Source organism: Aphelocoma coerulescens, chromosome 9, assembly GCF_041296385.1.
Source record: "Aphelocoma coerulescens isolate FSJ_1873_10779 chromosome 9, UR_Acoe_1.0, whole genome shotgun sequence".
NCBI classification, from domain to species: Eukaryota; Metazoa; Chordata; class Aves; order Passeriformes; family Corvidae; genus Aphelocoma; species Aphelocoma coerulescens.
This window is the reverse complement of record NC_091023.1, coordinates 6895640-6917220: the sequence shown is the minus strand read 5'-3', so window position 1 is coordinate 6917220 and position 21581 is coordinate 6895640. Positions and strand designations below refer to the sequence as shown.

The window sequence follows — 21581 nt, the reverse complement described above, 5'->3', positions numbered from 1 at the left end:
CAGGCCTGAGAAATAAAACTGACTTGTTGAAATTATGATACTACTTTCTGTAAGTGAAAACTCTGGGGTAAGTTAGTTGAGTATGTGAAGGTGTCTTTTAGAGGCATGAGTGTCTTGGTTTCCTACCACTGGAAGCTGCATTTCATGAGAATGTACTGTGTGTGAAAACCAAAAAGGAAATGTAGTTCAAGAAATTACAAGCCCTGTATGTCCCCCTTTTAGTTTTTATGCTTGGAAGAAAATAGAGAAATGAAGTCTTGGCTTCCAGTGGAGATAAATTTCTGTTTCCTGCTTCCACCAGTGTAACAACCACGCTACTCAATGGCTGGAGTGCCCATCCTTTTTACTCCCTCCTTGCCAGCTCCTGGGGAGGGGGATGTTGCCTGCCTTGGTGGTTGGACTATTATTGCCCAGGCTGCTTTAGATCATACAGTTTCACCTGCATTAGGTCTGACTGCTGTTTCTTATGTACAAAAGTTGCACCAGTAACATCTCCCCTTTGTGTTAATTAGCTCACACTGTACAGGAGGGTTGAGATATGGGTGCAAACTGCTCTCAAAGGAATGAAAGCCCCATGGCTGAAGTTAACCCCACAAGACTTTCTTAAAGCCATGCAGGAAATCTGTGGCAGATCCCAGAATAAATCCCAGATTTCCTGTCTCCTTCATTTGTGCTGTAACTACAAGGCCCATAATTTCTTAGCTGAGGAAAGTGCTGTCCAATATTATCTTTCTTTTTCTGGTCTACTGTTGCTTCAGTTCATTGCTTGAGTTGCTGCCATATGTTAGAATGTGATCATTCATCCCTATGTCTCTTTTTTTTTTTTTATTTTATGGAACAAGCATGAGTTTTGTACAGTGAGCAGTGTTAATGCTGAGTACCACTACTGTCCAGCATTCAAGCAAGCAAAACTCAATAAAAGTGAGTCTTTGCAGGTAAAGATAATTTATTGCCTGAGACCCTCTTCAAACTAAACTGCTCATATTTCTAATCTAAATAGCATTCACAGAAGCAGGTTTGGTACATATCAAATAATAACTGCCTGTGCTAAGATAATACATTTTGGTAGTTAAATATTCCTTTTTGCATATGCCACTTTGTACTTTGGAAAATTGGTGCATCCTGTTGTTCTCAAGCATCAGTCCTCTTTAATGAATTATAAATTAATAAATGCAGCATTATCAAGGAAAAGTAACTCATTGGATCTATAATTGAATGAGATGATCTGAAGATACTATTTTACTAGGGTTTGATAAAGGGTTGGTGGAGGAATTTGGTTTGCTCATTGGCTAGCTTAGATGTTCACGTATTCACATGGTTTGCTGAACGTCTCTTTTTTTTTTTTTAAGGTACTTTGCCGCTAGGTTAAACTTTAATAGTTTTCATTCTGTGCTTCTCAATTTGCCCTCATATGGTTCTTCTTTAGATAACATTACTTGTACAAATTCCAACTGAAGCAGAATCAGTAATCTTCAGCCAGTCTTGACAGCATTTCTAATGCAGTGCAGCTATGGAATTTCGTTCTGTCTTCTTGTTGCAAAACTGTAGCTAAATAACAGAAACATGGGAACAAATGAGCTTTGCTGAACACCCTCTTCTTAATTTATAGGATGACATTTAGATCACTTATTAAAGGTGTAATTGTTTTGAATGCAAAACCTTTGTAGACTTCAGTGGGCAATTTCATAAGCAGGAAGCTGAAGGTTTGTGCTTTACAGATGTTTAAAAATAAAGCATAACTTCCAGCCCAGCACAGAAACTGATGCACAACTCTGCAGGGAGCTGCTCTGAGTGTAACCCAACCAGAGCTGAGCCTGAGGGACACCCCAGGAGAGCTGCCTGGCCATCTGTGCACTCCCTGCAACATTCTGGGGTCCAAGAAGCTTTTTCCATGAGGCAGACACGGGCCCACAAGAGGGCTGGTGCTTTGCCACAGCCCCTGGTTCCTTCTACAACCAAGAGCAGTAAGCACTGAGGGGCACAAAGCCTTTCCTCTGCAGGGATTAGTTACCTCCAACTCAGCGTTATCCCGGTGGGTCTCACCTGGCTCCACACAGCTCTCTGTGCACCATGCAGTCTGGTAACCCTTTCAGCCATGTTTTTCCCTTTACTTGTCCTAGTTCCCATTTCAGTGGATAGTGGAGAGTCAGCTGTATTACACTTGGTCTAATGTAAGACTGGTTAGTTTTTGTTGTGAGAGGAGTTCCTCTTTGGGGTGGGCGCTACCACTGGTGGCAACATCTGTACTGATCTGAACATACTGCCCTGCAAAATAAAACAGAAAACATCAAATTAAGGAATGACACTGCTCACTTGACCCCACTACAAGGCAGAAGGATAATGAAGATGAAGATCTGGAGGATGATGGTGAGGGGGATGATGTCTCCCTCACAGACCTTTTATGACCATGAGAGCAACATGGTACAGATCCAGATATTGAACTCCAGCTTAAATCAGTGTGAAGTGGAAGGGTCTTAACCCAGGTGGTTATCAAATTATTAGACCGTAACAAAGCATTAAAAGAGTTACCACTCAAAAGGTAAAACTTCAGTCTGAATATGCTTTTGAGAAAGAGTATGCTGTAGTTCTTAATTAATTTGTCATTTAAAAAAGAGAAATCTGTAGATACCCTACCTGTCATCTAAACAGAGCTTTATACTGATCTCAATATTTGATACTCATGTTGTATAAAGGAGGCTAATAGCTCATAGTAAAATTAAAATAATGTTTGTGTGAACTGGCACCCAGTCTCTGAAACATTTTTCCCCATTTTCTGAGCTGGGGATGACAGCCTATATGAGCTACTGGTCTAAATCCTAATGGGCATGGAAATTACCACCTTAGCCTTTCAGTTCCCCTTACCAGGGTATCTAGGAAGTCAGTCCTGAAAGGAGGTAGAGTTTACAACTCTGTGTGTGTGGTTCTGCTGAGAAGCTTTCAGCTTCAGTCCTGGGTGTAGCTGGGTGAGGGATATGATAATATGATATCTACTAGCTGACTCAGAAACTGTGTACTTGGAGGGAAAGATGCTTCCCTTACTACTTCTAATTACTTTCCTTCATCTCTCACCTTGATTTATAACCATTTTTACTATACTATGTATAAAATAGTCTATATATACTATGTATAAAATAAGAGCCCCAGGAAAGTATAGAACAGTCCCCAAAACAAGCTCTGTGTACATGGGAGGAGTTAGTTGATCTAGTTCAGATACTGAAGGATGCCCTCTGTACATGGCACAAATGAGTCCTTGGAATGCAAGGCCAGTCTTGCCAGTAACAGCTCTTGGAATGACAGCAGATGTTTGTCTCCCACCTGCTGATGCCCAGTGCCCCAGAGAGCCTGGGCAGCGAAGCTAGCAGAGTTCTGTGCTTGCACTGAGCTCCTGTTTACCTACACCCAAATTTTCATTCATTTTTCTAAATCAAGTAATTATATTCAAGGAATGGAACAGTTGCTAAATTACTGTATTTGTAGGATATCATCATGTATTAACAAGCAAGATTAAAAGGAGCATAATAATAATTAATTATACATGAATGTACATGACGAACACTTTTGGTCTCATAGCACTTTCTGTTTAGCTTAGACATTGAATATGGAAATGTATTTACAAGCTGACTCTATATATGATTGAGTAAATGGCTTTTTCAAGGTTGGAGAGTTAGATGACACCAACAAATTTTTTTCACCCATAATAGTCAATTCAGATCTCATGGCTTCACTCCTTACTCATAATCAGCAAAGCAGTACTCTTCCTCACACTGCACTGGTACATTCCTTCACATATTAGTGCCAGCTTCTGATTGGACCCTGTCATGTACTCAGGAATAACAGGGGGTAACACATTGGTCACAGGTCACCTTAAAGGGATAAATAAATTTCAGAGACACAGAGGACTTTCATTGACAGCACAGAGTTGAACTACTCCATGTTCATTTAACAGTTATTTTTAGACTCCTTTTTGTCTTTGTAGTTTAGAAATACTTACATGTCTCTGTAGCTGCAAAGTTGTTCTTCTGTAATGCTTTATAAATCCAAAGTGATGTGATTAGCAATTTATGTCATTATTTTGATTGCAATTAAGACAAGTTAAAGAGAATCTGAACCAGCTGCAGTTAGAATAATCTATCTTTCCCATAAAGTACTCTTTATTTAATCTAGTTGCTTACAATGGTTCTGCCTGGTTAATGAGGCTACATGCAATAGTGGTGTTACCAGAAACCATCAGGTCTCTTTATGCTGCTGTTTTTAGTAAGTCTGATTTCTCTGTGAAAAACAGCTGTTATGTACTTGGACTATCTTGAGTTCAAAGACATAATCAACAAACCTCATAGTTCTGCAGTCAGAAAGCTGTTTAGTTCTATGAGACTAAGGACTGATTGCAGGATTAGAATATCCCTAATAACAGCTGGGTGCATCTGGAGAGTTCTGCAGCCATAGTTTCCTTCTTCATCTCATTACAGTCATTGGTTTCTATTGTTGCTTTCTACATTGATCTGAGATGCAAATAAATTTTAAAAATTCAATTAAATTTCCCAAATGAAACTTAATTGTGATGCTTTCCAGGATTAAAGATAAAAATATAACCATCATGTAGCTATATGCACTTTGCAAATTTGAGAAAAACTCAAATCTTATTTGCTTTATATGGAAATATTGAGGCATATGCATAAATCATTAATAATGCATATAAGAAAATAGTATCAATTAAAACAATAAAAATTTAATCAGTGATGTTTAGTACAGGCATAGTATTTCAATATTATGTGAGTGGTGAAGAACACACACCTTCAATTCTTATTACAGTTGTCTGTAGAAGTACCACACCACCTGGTCACCACGAACAACAGCCAGTCTCAATTAACTGGCTAAAATGGCTCTTTCTTTCCTCCTCATTCCTGTTTGTCCTTTGTGTGCATTCAGTGCCTATTTCAGGGATAAGGACAGACCCTTATTTTAAGGACAGACCTCCTGATTTACAAATCCAATTCTGCCAGGCAAGATGGAGCTGGTTTATAACAAGTTTCCCCAGTAAACAGGAACCCATTCATAAGTTGAATGAAGTGCTCACCCGAGGAGCTGTGTAACCAAACTTACAGAGCCGTACAATGAAGCAGGGGGCTGCAGAGCCACCTCCAGTAAGTGCATTCCACTTTGTCAGAGCATGCTTTCCCTGTGTGCAGAACTCTTAGGGAAGAACACCAGTTCCCGAGGTGAGGCTCCTGTTGGCTGCAGGTGGATGCAGTCTCTGAGCTGATGGATAAGGTATAGTGGTGGCAGCAGGGGAGGCAGCTGCAGTGCTTTATCAGAAAGCTTGATAGTCTACCTCTTGCTTGGGCTTACTAGTTTGTGAAGTTGCTCATATGTCAGCACTTCCAGTTTAAGATTCCTTATGTTCCTAATGGCATGGACTTGCAGAGATATTTTCCCTCCAAATAATCTCTGCTGTTTTGCAACCTCTGTAAAGCAACCATCCAAAGCTGGTAAGCACGATTGCTTTTCCTCAAATGAGTGTTTCACTCAATTAAGTGATAACATGTACTAACATCCCTTAGTTGCTGATCATTTTTATTTCTTTTGTCTAATAATTATTTTTAAAGTTGAATTTTTAACCATAGCACTTAAATGACTTTATAAGGATTTATCATTAAACCACCTGTATTCAGTGCTTTAATGTGGGCTGATAATCAATTGTGCAGTATTCTCTGGAAATATTATTCTCTCACTCTCCTTCTAGAATAATCTGTTATTGTGCCACTTTGTAAACATAGTTTAATTATTTTCTCAGAAAGTGGGCAAAGATAAATGTAGAACTTGACTGTAAAAAATGGAGTAGAACTGCTTAGGTTACCAGATGTGTCCCAAAATACTTAAGACAGACAACAGAAGATGAATTTTCTTGCAGAACTTTTTAGCTTAAGGTCTTTCTAATCTTCACAGACATAGAAGTAGAAGCCCTTACACATATTTGAAATAGATAAGAAAAGAAGTTGTGGCTTTTCTTTTTTAATTTCTGATTTGCAGCTTTAAAAGCAATGCTGTGGTGCATGACTTGATGCTTTGGAATCACAAAAAGCATTTTTAGTTTCATTCCAGTGGATGTTTTCTCTTGGCAAGGTTTGTTGTTTCTAGCAGACTGACCCCATCTTTAAAATCTTCCTGAAACCTTCTTGGTCTAGAACTGAGTTCAGAATTTATGTGGGCTTAAAAATCAGTATTCACAAGGAATATCCAGCGGAATGGTAGCTGTGAGTAACAGAAAGGGTCTCCCCTTAATCCTTCTTCTGCTCCTCTGTGTTGACATTGCTGTCTCTTCAGTGTGAAGGAGGAACTAAGTAAGAAGCAATGCAAGTCAAAGCTACTAAAAAGTAATTTTTTAAGATGTTCTTCCCCCTGAAACCATCACTCTCCTCCACTGAAAAAGTTGCTTTATACAGCATCCCTGTCCTCTAAGCTTCTTAAAATGATAATGAAAAGAGCAGGGCATATCTGCTGAGTCAGCTGCTGCTTTATTAGAAAACCAACTGGGGGGGCTGGAGAGGGGGAAGTAAAAATACCCTGGTGTAGAGAGTTCACTGCAGAGTCAGTTCAATAAAACTTGTGCTTCTCAGTTCTGGCAATGCATTTGGACATTTCAAAGGGCTTGATAAACAGCAATAGCCTTGTCTCCCACACATTAAAGCTTCATCAGCGACATTATATGAAAAGAAGAAAAACCTGGCAGAACAGTAAAGCAAAGGGTAAGGTGTTCCTTGGATGGGTCAAGGTGCTCTGAGTTCCTCTTGCTTCGCTGAAATAACAGCATTTCTTTTCTGGCAGCAGAACATCTGTAACCTCTGTCTGTCTCAAAGCAGCACATCTGTTCACAGTTATGGGTCAGTACCCATACAGGAAGCTTACTTGTATTGCACTCGGAGATGCTGGGTCAGAGCTCCCAAAAAGCATTCCTAAAACTTTAATTAGTGAAGGAACAGAGGATAAAATGAATGCAAATCAAATCCATGAGATTTAAAATGCCAAACAACTGCTTTTAACCTGAAGAACATCTAGACAGAGCTGTAGGCAACAATCGTAGTGTTTTATCCAATGCTGTATTTTTAAATTGGTTTTAGTTAAAATTCCTGATTCTAAAAAATCCCATGGAATAAAATTTATATTGGTAGTGCAGCAAAGCACATAAAGAGCCTGGTGGGCTGTCTGGTCATAGTGAATTCATAGCACAGCATGTTTTCTGAAGTCATTTCTGTCCTGTCAGCTCAAAGCTGCTGCAGTGTTTCCCTCTATCAGGTAGCTTCTTGGAAATACTTCCAGCTTTAGAGGGAATGTTAAAACGTACAGCACACACAGTTTGGAGTAACAATAAAATCAGTTTACTGTTGCTACAGTTGCCCTGTAAAGAGCACATTTATTTCCTTCAGTTCTCTTACCTCTGAAAAGATATTTGAGTGGGTTCAGATGTATATTTTCAGTCCTAAAATATGCAGGCTTATGCACATGCAGCTTTCTAATTATAACATCTGCCTTGAATCCAGTTATTCCAAGTGTGCTTTAACTGGAATACAGAAATATTTCTGAGAATAGTAACACCAAAACCTTTTGCACTATGGCAGGAAAGACAGATCAGAAGGCAAATTAGAAAACTAACATTTACAATACCTTTGTATTTCACAACATCACCCAATGACTTTGTTTGAAAGAATTAACTTGTTTGAAACATAAAAATATTAGTAAAAAAATAGACTGAGCTGACATTTTTCCTTGGATTGGTTCTGCTTCTTGATAATCTTAACTATGAGGCTGACCTTGCTCTCCACCTTAAACCCACTTAATGTAGTCCAGTTTTATTGCTGTGTCTTGGAATGAGCTGATAATACTGAAATTTGCCTATAGGATGCCCCACTTCTCAGCTACTGAAAATTTGGTGTTAATCTTTCACTAAAAAAGGAAATTATGTTTCCACTTTCCTATTTCCTCGAAGCACAAGCAGTTCAGCATTTCAGTGTTCTAGCAGTGTCTATTTTGTGAACTCTGAATTCCATCATGAAGTCCCTGAAGGAGGTCACTGCTGTAGACAATGACTTTTAACACACTAAAAGTTGTAACTGCTAAACAAACTAATCTGATGACTGATTTTTCATTCTTAATTAACAGTCATGACTTGTAAAAAGAATACTCACCATGGCATTGTAAGCATTCATTTGTGTGGCAGGAAGGGCTTTGTAACTTCAACAAATAATGTATAAAATATGACTGGTACATAAAAATGTCTAAGTTATTTACATAAAGACACTTGGGAGGTTCATAATGTGCTCATCTCTTCTAATTGCAGTTAATAAAATGCCTCCCCTTCCCAAAATTTGAAGGGCAATAATGTTCCTGCTGAGTAAAATGTGGCTGAACGTGCAGCTCCTGAGACTTAGCGGGTATAGGGAAAATTCTGTCTCTATTGCAGGGATTTCATCTGTCCACTTGCCAACATACTAGACACCAGAAAATCACTACATCATGTTGGACAAACTCCTGCTCTGCTGCAAAAGCTTGAACTCATGCCTAATATTTATGCAGTTAGCCATGGAGAAATTATTGACATATTATTGAATGGCACAATTCAGTCCTTTTAAGATGCTTGAGTATCAGCATTTTTTCTTGTGCAAAGTCCTGGATACCTTCACAGTGCATAAACAGAAAACATTAGTAATCCCACTAAGTCATCAAATAAAACAAGACAAAAGTATTTGCAAATATGTAAGTATTTGCTCTTTTACTGATAAATCTAATAGTTTAATACTTATCAGTGTTTGAATAGTACCAGTTTAACGTTTAAATTCACAGTAAAGCTCTAAATGTGAGACTCTGAGATGTGAGGGAAGAGCTTTCAGCGTGGATTCTGTGTTGCAAGTGTTCTATCAGGTTTGTGAGCTTGATAAACCATTTCACTAAACTGGCCTTCAGACATCACTTTCCAAAGCTCTTAATGCACAGGTCAGCTGATCCTCTATATGCAAGTACCACAGAAATAGAGCCTATACAAGTATTACTTGCTGGGCATAGTCCAGAGAATAGCAGCCACTACAAGCATGGGTTTTAGGAAATGAGCAGAAACACAAGCATGACAAATGTTATTGCAATTGCTCTTATGGCCCCAGGGTCAGAAAGTTACATAGGAGGCAATGAATGCCTAGTTTTCTATAGGAAAGAGTTTTACTCATTTTTTCTGTGCACAAGTTGAGGGGGGAGAAGAGCCTGTCAGTGATCATAATTAAGCATCAACAAGCTTAGTTCAGAATGAAGAAATCAGGCAAAATTGATGAATATATATTTGAAGGCTGTGATTTGAACTGACGGAGTTACCATAGCCTATACAGTTAGATCCAAGGCTTCCTATAGCAGGAAAAAGCTTGAGTTTCCTCTTAAAAAATAACTTTGGCCTCAATGATTATGTGGGCTGTCTGGCAGGAGATACCAAAATCTCAAAATACACCATGGGCTGTAATGGCTAAAGCAATCAGTGTAGTAAGTTGTTTCATGTAACTTTTTCTTCCAAAATATTCAGAGCAGGTAATTTTTTATGCTTGCTTTCTTTGGAACCTGCCCTTTATTAGTAGTTACTGTAAGACATGTAGCAAGGTCCTTGTTAACTTCAGGTTTGCTGAATTTCCAAAGAGGACATCAGCATGGGTAAAGTTCTATTGAACACGTCATTTAGTAAATGGAATCAGAAAGTTTCATGAGCCCCTGTATGCCTTTCATGTGATTGATGCTGCATGTTAAAATGTATTAGAGAAACCTGTAAAGATTTCTTCTGTAAACACAGTAGCACACAGAAAAGAAAGCTGGCAAAAGTGTTGAGAACCGTTAAAGTGCAGAAGGCAATGATTTATATTGATGTTTAAGGCTGGAGAGAAGCATATGATTGTTTTATCAAACATTAGGAGTTTTCCCAGAGAAACTTTGCTGGTTTTTTGATAAGTGCACAGCTGACTAGTTGCTTTTCACTCCAGCAAATTATTCTGTTGATTGATAGCTCAGTTAATTTCAGAAGGAGCCTTCTTGCTGCAGATGCAGCTGTGAATTCTAATCAAGTGAAGCAATTAACTGCTATCTCTGTGGCTGCAGAGGAGCCAACTGGAGAACCAAATGTACTGAGAACAGTCCTCAGCAGATAACTGAGAAGAGTGAAATCCTGCCTAATATTTACTCCCTATAACATTCCCTTAAGTTCCTTAAGTACTTAAGTATTTAGTAACTGGATTTGTCAGTACTACTTGATCCAGATTTCTGTTTTCATTATGTGTAGTTTTACTTAGTTTAGCAACTGGTAAGAGGGATTAAACAAGGAAGACCTTACAAAGCAATAAGTTAAATAACTGCCTTCCACACTTCCAGTCTGGATACAATTTAAGTATTGTGTGTCCCAGGTAGAGTTTTAAAAGATTGTCTGCTACAGATTTCAGTGAGAGCAAGCTTGATGCCAGGTCATATAAAGCCCAATGTCAGCATATCAAACAGTATTAGAGGGAAAACTTTTCAGGATTATGTCTTTCTGGTGTTCAGATACAAAAGTTTTAGAATTTTACCCATTGTAATTGCTAATCTTGATAGTCACATGAGTCAGAAGAAGAGGAAAGCAGGTGTATTTTTTCAGAAGTGATTAACTACAATATAAAAATAGTATCACTGAGTAGAGTCGTTAACCTGGTCTATAATATTCTTTCACACACAATTTTTCACTTAATGTCAGTTGAATTCTGTTCTCCCTGAGTGGTAAAAAGCAGCAGTGAAATGGAAACAATTATAATCACTTATTTAAGCAAATGAAGATATAGAAAGTTTATCTTATATGAGGCTAATACAATGATATCCCTTCTTTTATATTCTCTGTAAAGAAAAATAATTTTCTATAAAAACAATATATGAAAAGGGAGGTTCCATCAACCGGTATTGACCATACCTCTTACAACTGCCACCCTTAAGTAAAATAAAGACCCAAAATAACCTTAACAACACTAGCTCTTGTTCATCCTATATTTTGATTTTCATTATCTCATTTGCATGATGCATTTGCAAACTGCAAGAGATAGGAATTGTGCCCATATTTTAAGAACTGGGGCCTGCCTGGCCTCCAGCTGTTCCTGATCTTGAAAATTGCAAGGCTACAAGCTAACAAATTAAGATTTGCCAGAACAGCTGAGTTCCACTGGTTTAGAATTTAACTAAAAGGAGTTAAGGCTTGCTGAGTGTTTTAATCTGGCAGCAGAAGGAAGTGGTTATTGATTCTTCCTTTTTTAGTCGTCAGATAAAAATTTAGGAGGTGTTCAGATATGCTTGGAACAATTTAACAATGCACACAAATATACTCATGGACATGATTGCGGGTAGTGCTGCTTAGTGATTCGCTAAAACTGCTTATCAAATATTTTAAAAGAATTTTTCCCTTTCTCCAGAACAGGGTAAAAGTAAGGTTAATAGGGACATTTCTACATTCTAGAAGAAATTAGCTTGATGTGTAAAGCTAATCTTGCTTTTGGAGCAGAGGTGAGGGAAATTACTGCAATTTAATCATTACTTTCTTTTGTATAAAAGGAAGCCTATGCTTAGGCAACTAGAGTACACCTCCTTGTTGAAATCTAGTTCAGGACTGCTTTAAAGCCCGTATTTAGTTGCAAGAATGAACTGAGTATTTTTCTGGATCACATGTGCCATGGATCCCACTGATCCAGCCTCTACCCACGGACCAATTTCCTGGCCTGCTCTCAGCCCTGCCTCGTGGCTTTTGCCTGCCCGGCAATGCCGGGGTGTCACGTTGTGCGTTAGCTGCAAGCGAGCCCGGAGCTCCAGGCACGCAGGGGCTGCGGTACGGCGGCACACGCAGGGGCTGCGGTACGGCGGCACACGCAGGGGCTGCGGTACGGCGGCACACGCAGGGGCTGCGGTACGGCGGCACACGCGGTACGGCGGCACACGCGGTACGGCGGCACACGCGGTACGGCGGCACACGCGGTACGGCGGCACACGCGGTACGGCGGCACACGCGGTACGGCGGCACACGCGGTACGGCGGCACACGCACAGGCAGCACAGCGGGGCGCTCCTCAGCCGACGGAGCTGTCCCTCAGCCAGCTGGGAGGGCGCGCAGGAAGAGGCAAAGAAGCAGAGAGAAGGGACTCTTTGTACAGGTTCCGCACAGAAGACGCATTCAGCGGAACAGATGAGGGAGGAAAAGACAAAGAGCCGAGGGTGTTCCAGGGATTTTATAGTGGGGAAGGAAAGGCGGGGATAAGGGATACAGCCAATGGGATACTTGACAGGAGGGCGGTATTGAGAGCGAGGAAACCAATGGGAACAACATATAGGAGGGACTTAGAGAAGGAACCAATGGGGTGTCGAGTGTAACAGACGCTTCTAGAGCTTATACATATTAACTCAAGGGAAATGAATATTAATAAAGTTAACATAGAACAGGGAGGGGAAAACACGAACCAATCATATAAAGGTATGCAGATCACAGAGCTGGGGGATTGTGGGTTCTCACCCTAAACACAGTGAGATGCTAAACTTGGGCGCGCCGCAGCTTTGTGGCTTTTGGGTGGCAGCAACTTGCACTGTCACACTGGGGATCTGGCTGATCCTGGGTACCAGCAGCAGGCCTGATTCTCATGGCTGGTTTGTGTTCCTGCCTGAATCTCAGGCTTGCCCACCCCTTTCCTGGAGATCTGGAGATGTTGTTGAGGTTGCAGCTGGCACTGCCAGGTTGGCTGTGCTCGGGCACTGTGGGGCTGGGGAGCTGCATTAATTCCCCCAGCTCACCACAGGAGTTGCTCCTGCTGTTTCTTTTGGCAAGGCAGCTCCTTCTTTCCCATGTAGAACTCGTACCTGGGTCACCTGGTAATTTAAAAGAAACTTTCTAATGACATAGGAAGGAAGTTTGAGGTTTAAAAATCCATTCATCATGGGCAAGAAGTCTGAGCACTAAAATGAGCTAGAGACTTCTTGAGTCACGGAATTCAGAATCCAGTAGTTGACAACAGCCATATTTCATTCAGAGGAGGCCAAAGAATATCTGTTCTCTTTTCTGTCGTAGATAGCAAACTGTAAAACTTCCTCTAATGTGCAATAATACCCATCCAGGCCTTCGTGTGAGACAAATCGTGTGGTGTCAGTTACACAGAGGAAAGCAGGCAGGATGGGAAAAGGCACGCTTTTAAAGTCTGGCAAATTAGTCCTCATTCATCCAAAGTTAAAATTAATTGCCTTTGGATCAGTATTACATTAATTGTAAAGGCTGTTTCTCTGGTTTCAGCTTTTAATAATCAGGACAGCTTTCCAAGAGTTCACTATGCATCCAGCTCTTTCATTTAGTTCTGTTTGGAAAACTGATTCTGGAAAAACTCAGAATTCTAAAGCCAAATTTGTACTTGGCCAAGGTCTGTTGATGGCAAGAAATTTCCACTGGTAAAAATTTGACCTAACTTTTGAGCTATCCCTTTAGAAATAGTTTTGTGTATGCCAGCCCACTAGTTGGTGGATCAGAAATGGTTGATTCATACGGTTACTTGTAAGTATAAAAGCACCAATTATTTTAGATATATAGATACTGGTGATGTTTGTGATAAATTTTGCTTCCTACTTGCTGTGACTAATGTTTACCTCATTGTACATCTCCCCTTCTATGCCCTAAATCCATTATGTTTTATTTACTATCCTGGCATAGAACTTTCAAGATGGTAGAAATAATTTCAGGATAGCAAAATGCCCCAGTGGGGTTTTTTATTCCATCCAACAAAGAGAGAAATATTTTAACTGCAAAATACTTGGTCAAGATGTATTGCTGTACCCAAATAAATTCCCTGTGTTTGCCAAGAAACAAAACAACCCTGCAGAGCAAAAGGAAGTTTGGAATGAATAAAAAGTTCAATAGGAGTAGATGCTATCAGAACTGCTCTTTTACTTAAAAGGAACATGAAAAACCTTTTGTAGTGCTCCTATTAAACTCTTAGAGGACACTAACTTCTCTGAAAAGTCCTCCTGCTTGTAATGTGGCATGCATGGCCATTGACTCCCAAGCTGAAAGAGGCTTAGTATCTCACTTTTAACCTACCATCTCTTTGGTTTTCAGCACAATCGGGGTTTCAAAGTCTATAGCAGTGGTCCAGTCAAGCACAACATTGTCAGTGACTGGTGAAAAGTACTCCTACTCTTTCAACTCCAGCAGTTTGCTCCATGACACAATCACTGCTCCCTCAGTTGTTACAAAGGGCACAGCTAGGCCTTGAGTGGTGCCAAAGAGCTGTGTTGGGGAATAAACACACATTATTCAAATTTTTTAAATTACTCTTGCATCCACAGCTGACTTTAACCTCTTCCTTCTAACCGGCTGGATCTGGAGCACTACCTTTATTTCTTGCAGTTGACAAACTGACAGACAAGAGATGTGTAAAATCTGTAGCTTCTGATGTTCTCAGTTGTTTCCTTTTAATAATGGAAAGCTCCTACATATTTTGAATGGAATATTGACATCAGTTTTGACAGTGTTGGTTAAGTGTTTGCATAGTAATTAGTCTTAAAAAAGGAAAAGCAGTTTGAAATGCAGCTCTAGGCTGAGTTCCAATTGGGATAATTACATGCTACCTCCCTTTAATCCCCCTCCAACATGGTTTCTTCTGATGTTCCTTGGGTGCTGGCTTTAAATTATTGTTCACTGCTGCTCAGCAGAAGCCCCAGTTTCTTTCAGAGATGGATACACAGTCTTTGCATATAATTGTGTTAATCAAGGAGTCCTGTAGTTTCAAAATTGCTCAGTTTTGGTCCCCATACCTTGGGACAGAACACAGCTGATCCCGAGCAAATTCTGCTACAGCTCTTCACATATGAAATCTCAGCACCCCACTGGTTGGAATGCACCCATAAGAATCAGCATATGGTCAGTGTACTTCCCCTTTTTTAAGGTGAGAGGAAACTGAGGTAAACCCTCCAATTTATTGAAACAATCCAGATATTTGATTCATTAGCTGTGGTGACTTTGAGTCTGTTTTGGGCCTGAATTTGCTGTCTAAGAAGCAAGACAAACTGCTGATGGTTCATAGGGTCATTGATCCAGGACAGGTAATACAGGGTGATCAGAGAACTGATTTATTTTGCCTTCTCAAAAATGCCACTATCCCTCTCATCCTTGCTTAGTCTGGCCAACACATGAATGAAAATTACTTTGAATTTTTTATCCACAGAGTGCTTGAAAAATTAATCATCTTTCTTTCACTGTGATTTAGCCTATCAGTAAATGGTCCTCCAGAAACAACAATATCCTTGGTTCTGTGGCACCTCCCTTCTGTTTCACTGATGGATGAGAGTCTTGTAGCTATCTTAGAGTGGGGAAAGGCTGTTTTGTTTCCTTCAGCCAAATCAGTAGCCTTGTTTTCAGAACAAAAAGTCACTGATGGGAAAAACAGTTCTTTTTGGTGAGAACTGAAGGGGTTCACAGTGTAACGGTTGTGATAAACGTCACCTCCATGGCTTGACTGAACCAAAACAACTTGGCACTGCCAAGCAATTAAAATGCAAACAATGAAGATTAGACCGTATTGGAAAAAAAAACCAAAACCGAATAGAGATAACTAAATTGCAGTTGGGGCAGGTCAGATTCACAGCATAAAACCTGGACCAAAGTCCTATGTGAATCTAAAAGGGATGAGTTAGCAACTGATAATGTAAGGAAAAGGGACACAACTTTCCTCTTGGGAATGTTGATCCCACTGATGTGGCATGAACTCACCTCCTTGTCTCTTCCAGAAAGCTTAACTGCTTTGCTATCTTTTTTCTCTTTCTATTTATTGGAGGCAAGGGAGAACAAAACAGACTTGAGAATTGTACTGCAAGTGCTGTGGCCAAATGTGGAGGATGTGCTGTTTGAGCTAGTAGTGTGTGCAGTATTTAATTCTTTCGGAAATAAGCAGTGGGTTCAAAAGGAAAAAACAGCTTCCTCGATACTGGGCCTTTTTACAGTCTTTTAAACCCTCCACTGAAGTTGCTGACATTTTGCAAGTTTCTGAAATCACTTCACAAGCTGTGGCAGATTACTGATTACTGTGGCTGTGTCACAGTAATCAATATTATAAGGTTCTGCTTAATCTCTCTCTCTGTATCTCTCTCTTTCTCTCTTTTCAATGTAATTTTGCTGGGATAAAGTGCCATGTACATTGAAGTTTGGGGACATTGGTAAAATCACTCCTGTTCCAGTGACTTCCATGGAGCTACACTGGTTTATATGTTGGCTGATAGCCAGGTCCACTAAGGTGATGGACACTGAAGGGTGCAGGAGAATAATCCAAGATTCGCAGGGACTAAGGAGAGAGTAAAATGGGAAGGAACGTGGAAGAGGTGGTGTTCTGTGTCTCAAGAGTAGCTGACTGACAAATCATATCTGGTCCCATTGAGAAGGGAATTTAATGTGGACAAAAAATTGTTACTTGAAGACCAGGGAAAAAGTTTAAGCACATTAGTGGTCAGATTGGCAGGCTGTGTAAGAAAATGGGAATTTCAGAGAATGTGTTCTCAATAGAGAAGTGAAAGTAGCAGGGCTAGAAAACAAATCCAGTTCCTAATATAAAGGCAAAATTATAGTATGTGCAGTATGGAAAACCATCAGAGTGATAATACTGTCAATCAAATGAGTGTGTGATGGCTGATTCAAAATAGCTGTGGAGTTGCTGACATAATATAGGAGTAATAAAGCCTTTTGCAGTTGTTGGGGAATTTAAGTTTGCTGCATTTTAATGTTATTCAAATGTGTAATTTCCTTGGGCTTTACGTCTACTTAATTTGTTAACAGAAGGTATCTAGAGAATGCAAAATGAAATTTTTGTTAGCTCCAGTCACAGTGAGTCATTTGTAAACAAGCATAAAAGCTTAGACACATAAATACATCACTTTAACATCAATGCTAAAGTTCTTTGAGACTGATTCTTTGACCATTCTTAGTTTATGTGGCCTCAGAGATCTAACTCTTGATATTCAGTCAGAAGTTTATGGGAGGCATTTTAGCAAAAAGCAAAGCCAGGGGAGTTTCACTTTAAGGACAATTTATCTTATATGAGAGGTACTAAATCTTCAAACTGTGTACCTTCCCAGACACTGATAATGAACACGGTGTATCCAGAAAATAACAGTTAATACTGGTTTTAGTTCATGGAGAGCTTCATGTGTTTAAAATCAGAGTGAATTTCTGTGTTCAGACCCAAATTGGCATGTACACACCAAAAATCACGTCTGCCTACACACATATATGTCTGAAATAATAAATTGTAAATTTGCAGGCTTCCAGAGATTTTATGAAAATAATTTTGTTATGCAGAGCTGGTCAAATTATTTCACTTTTTTTTTTAATATTAAAAAAATAATCAATATGGAACATATTTTTCATTGCAAGTGGGTTTGCTTTTCAATTAAAAAAGCTTGCAAAGGCCTATTTTGATATTTTCTAAACCGACTAGCATTATTTTTAGTTTGAAATTGTTCTCAAAACTAATTCAATTAAAATTATTTAAAATCTGCATATAAAAACTCAAATTTTTATCTCAATTTCACATGGGAGGATTTCTGGAATCTCAAGCATGGTCATATAACAGAAGTTCCCCACCTACTTTTGGTGTCCAATTTGAAATTATTCAATTTAGTGTGAAGTGTTGTCCTGATTTCATACACTAGGAAGACTAACAAAAATTCCTTTAATTTCAATGTTATGGGAGGTAGGTTACTTAAATGTAAGCCTTACTAAACCATAGAATATTCTTGGTGTTCTGAGTATCACTATATGGAGAAATGTACCTGAAAACAAAATTAAGACACATAAATAAGGTTTGTTGGTCATTCCTTTATATTATCTACTCCAGAGGCCCCTTTACCCACAGCCAATATAATTTTTCTTCTACATAAAGAAGTGCAAATCCCTTTTCAGACTTGAGTCATCTTCAGAACCCAGCAAACACACTGTGACGAATGATTAATTGAGAAAGGAAATAGATGAACTGATTGCATCCTTTGCTCCCACAAATAGATTGTGTGAGAATCATGAACTTTTATATCATGGATCCTGATGTTTGACCCTTCTTGTTATATATAGCAAGTGAGGAAATAGGTTTTTGATTTCTTTAGCATGATTTCAAGGAACCTCTACTATTTAAATCATATACAATCTCATTTATCACAAGTTTTATAAAATATTGAGCTTTGGTAGCATTCAGGGCTACAAGTTCCAGAAAATATTGCTGTGATCCTGTAAATATAGATATAAAACTGGGTTCCTGCTCTTTCAAAACATTTTTTTGCAAAGTCACTGCAAAAGCTGGACATGTCTGGAATGCAGTAGTTGGCCAATTTATTTCCCTAGTTCTGTCCTCATTTCTCAAGCACAAAGAGGCGTTTTGGTTGCTTAGTGTAATATGTTAAACCCAGTTCTCAGCAAATGCCCAGAAGCAGCATTGTGCAATAGGCACATCAACAGAAATTGTATTAACCCTGGGACCTGCTGGGCAGAGCCATCATATCTGAAAGGTGTGCAGCTCTCCAGACAGTCTGAGCTGCTGACTCAAGAATTGAAAATGTGACTGTAATGCCCCAAAAAAATGGCCCTCACATTACCAGTGGGAGTTTGGGAAGGTAAAGTTGTTGGGGTTTTCTGGATTTTGGTTTTTAATCTTACGGTATTTTAATGGAGTATGAAATATGGACACAAACCCACAATTTGAGTGAGATTTGAGACCTCTGGAGTAGTTCAGTCCTGATCAGGTGAAAATTTATAAGATCAATCAGATGGAGCCTCATAAGAAGATGGGTTATACACAATTTCCAGTATTTTTCTAGTAGTTTTCCCCTTTTTATTACCTCAGGTTTTTATAGATTTCATAGCTACTGCAGAGTTGGAGGAGCACTGGCATTGACCTTTTTAGGGCCTGGGATATCCCAGGTAAGTACCAGGAGAGCTTGATATCCAGTGTGCCAACCCATTCTGAAAACGTGGAAGTAGCAATTTTCTGCTAAAATACTGATGGTGGAGGATAGACATTGAGTAACAGAGACAGATGGATAAGTAGAATGTGTAAAAGTTATAAGAGCAGCTATTTAGAAAAGTTGACAGCTATAAATATAACACATTGAAAATTAATTTGCAATGTTGAGCCTGTCTGTCCCACTTTTCTGTCTGGGACCTATGTTACCATTATACACTTAAGACATTATATCATTATTCTTATTTTAATGCATTTCATGCCGATAGATTTAATATAAACAGAGGTGCTGACAGGAGCTTCAGTTTAAATAGGTTTAAATGTGAATTTGACTTTATGATTCTCATCAGGGAAAAAGACTAAACAGTTTAAGTTGATTAAATTTTCTTAAAGCTGCAGCTAAATATAATGAAAGCCATTTGTGCATTTTTTTGTAGGAAAATTGAGTGTCTCAATGTTAGTGACTGACAGCTTCATGCAATGAATTCTTTTCTTGTGAAACAGAGTCAAAACAGTTTCTATTTTTCATAAACTTTTGCAAGGTAGTTTCAATTTTCTGATTTTCAGAGGAAGCATAGCTTTCCCATTTAAGAGTCGGTTTATTAGACCGAACTATATATGTTAAATTACTAAAAATACAGATCATACCAGATATTCCTTAAATATTATGTTTTCTTGTACTATGGACATCACAGTGATCAATTTTTTTCTTCCTTTTTGTAAAATTAAATTTCTCCTTTTTAAATTTGCTTTATTAAACGTTCTGATTAGGTAGAGTCTAGAGATCTGACTCAGCCTGAATACCCATTTAAGCATGGACCAGATTCCAGGCATGGTCTATCACAAGAAGAAAGGTGGTGGTGTGAACTTTAGAAATAAATACATGGGTCAGGCTCTGGCTAAAGCTGATATACGTTTACTAGAGGTTGCTTTTGCATAGGAGAAATGTCATGTCCCTGCTCTGAAAGAAAGCCATTTAAACTATATTTAAGGAGAATACTGTATCCACATGCAGACTTTTTTGTAATCTTTCCCCTGGAACAGGATCTGAGTCGCACTGTGTGTGTGGTAGTGGTAGATGCATTTTGAATGTTATTGTCTTCTGTCAATGAATGGAAATAATACTTTCAGGATTCCCAGCTGTACAGTAGTTTCTCAGTGTTAAGGATTGTACCATCCTCATGTACAGGTAACTTTGGGACCGAAAAGCCAGATGTATTGGTCAAGAGGTGAACACCTGGGAAGGATAAGAGCCACTTCACCAGTTGAAGGGATCCTAGACTGCACCCACACACAAGTCAATTTTCTTACAAGGAAATCTAGGAAAGCATCAGCTTTATTTTTGGTCAGAAAGTGATTCATCTTCTTCCTGTTCTTGCAAATTACAGAAATACGCCTTCACTAAAACTCAATCCTTTCTGACATGTTCTTAGGAATTATTTAATATTCTTGGCTCCAGTGTGGTATTTCAGAGGACAGGAACTCAGAGACTAATGCTCTGTGTCTTTGTAAGGGCTTTTTTTTGAAGTTGCCTGAAAAAACAGATTAGACATCACAGCCTGTGTCAATTTTCAGTGCACTCTATTAAACTTGCAACATCTTGCTGCAAGATTGTTTGACATCTTTTGCCCCATTGGTGTTAAAAGTCATGCAAGTCCGTGGATGTTAACTTTGGAAAATAACTTTCCATAATAAATCAGTTTAAATTATGTTCCTGGTTAAGTGATAACATGGATAACTGGTCAGTTCAAGTACTTGGCCAGTGGTTCTCTCTGACATCATAAGAAATCGTATCCCTGCTCTGTGCCTCAGTTTCCCTTCACCTCTCCATCTACTGATTCACCAAGTCTTGTGTTTGGAGCAAATTTGGAAACTTAGAGAAAGAAGGGCAAAACTGCTTTGCATTGAGTGTATAGTTATCAGTTAAAATTACTTTTTTCTACAGTTAGACTTATGTAGAAAATAAGGGAAATTCTCATGCCTGGTATGTCAAACTTAGTCCCGTTGGTGACCGAGAATCTGTATTTAGGTGGACACTGAAAAATCTTTCAGGTGTGTTTCCAAATTTTCTCATGATCCACCAACCTGCATTCCAGCTATCACACTGAGCAACAGAATCTCAGTGGTTTTTTCACCAGCTTGAAAACTTATTATTAGCTCTGTCATCCTCTAATTTTTAAGGCATATTTTTGGCACCAGTTCCTTCACTTCTTGGCCATTTTTTGAGCATAAAATAAGACCACAGCAGCTTCCACACTTGCCAGGCCTGCAATAGGAAGTATCCTTAGGGATAACTGTCTCAATATTTGGAAACATATCCCTCTGGTGTCACTAGACTGCAAGTTTCCAAGGATATCTTTGGATAGTCCCACTGTTAGATTTATTCAGAAAGTCAAAGAGGTCAGTGAGTGCATGGGAAAGAGGATCAGTAGAAGCAGTAAAGGCAACCATATGTAATGCAGTAAGAGATTTCATCCTAATGAAAATGAACCTGGAACCAATGCTTGGACTGTTGCCTTGCAACTTTTTCAGGAAATGTAAGTTACAAATCTTTTGGATCCCACCACATACCTAATTCAAA

General features: G+C 39.1%; 1 protein-coding gene and 1 long non-coding RNA gene across 18 annotated transcripts in view; one reads left to right on the top strand and one right to left on the bottom strand.

The window, feature by feature from the left end:
- Nucleotides 1–21581, top strand: part of LOC138114722 (uncharacterized) — a 136821-nt gene that overhangs the window by 419 nt on the left and 114821 nt on the right. For 7 of the 14 annotated variants that reach the window (XR_011152762.1, XR_011152763.1, XM_069024511.1 and 4 more), the window contains exon 1: nt 5316–5486. The exons of the other annotated variants lie outside the window; for them this stretch is intronic. Coding sequence is in view for 5 of the 7 variants with exons in the window: in XM_069024511.1 (XP_068880612.1) it covers nt 5396–5486 (91 nt within the window). In the remaining 2 variants the exon portion in view is untranslated. Of the gene's footprint in view, nt 1–5315; nt 5487–21581 lie in introns of those variants that run through there. 14 annotated transcript variants of the gene reach the window in all.
- LOC138114723 (uncharacterized) lies at nt 851–5280 on the bottom strand. Of its 4 annotated transcripts, XR_011152771.1 has the most exons (4): nt 5101–5280; nt 4792–4929; nt 2044–2265; nt 851–1548 (listed from the first exon to the last, which is right to left on the bottom strand). It is a non-coding gene; the product is annotated as an uncharacterized lncRNA (long non-coding RNA). The 4 variants fall into 4 exon arrangements; XR_011152772.1 differs by lacking the exon at nt 4792–4929 and having other exon boundaries at nt 5075–5276; XR_011152773.1 differs by lacking the exon at nt 4792–4929 and having other exon boundaries at nt 5101–5276.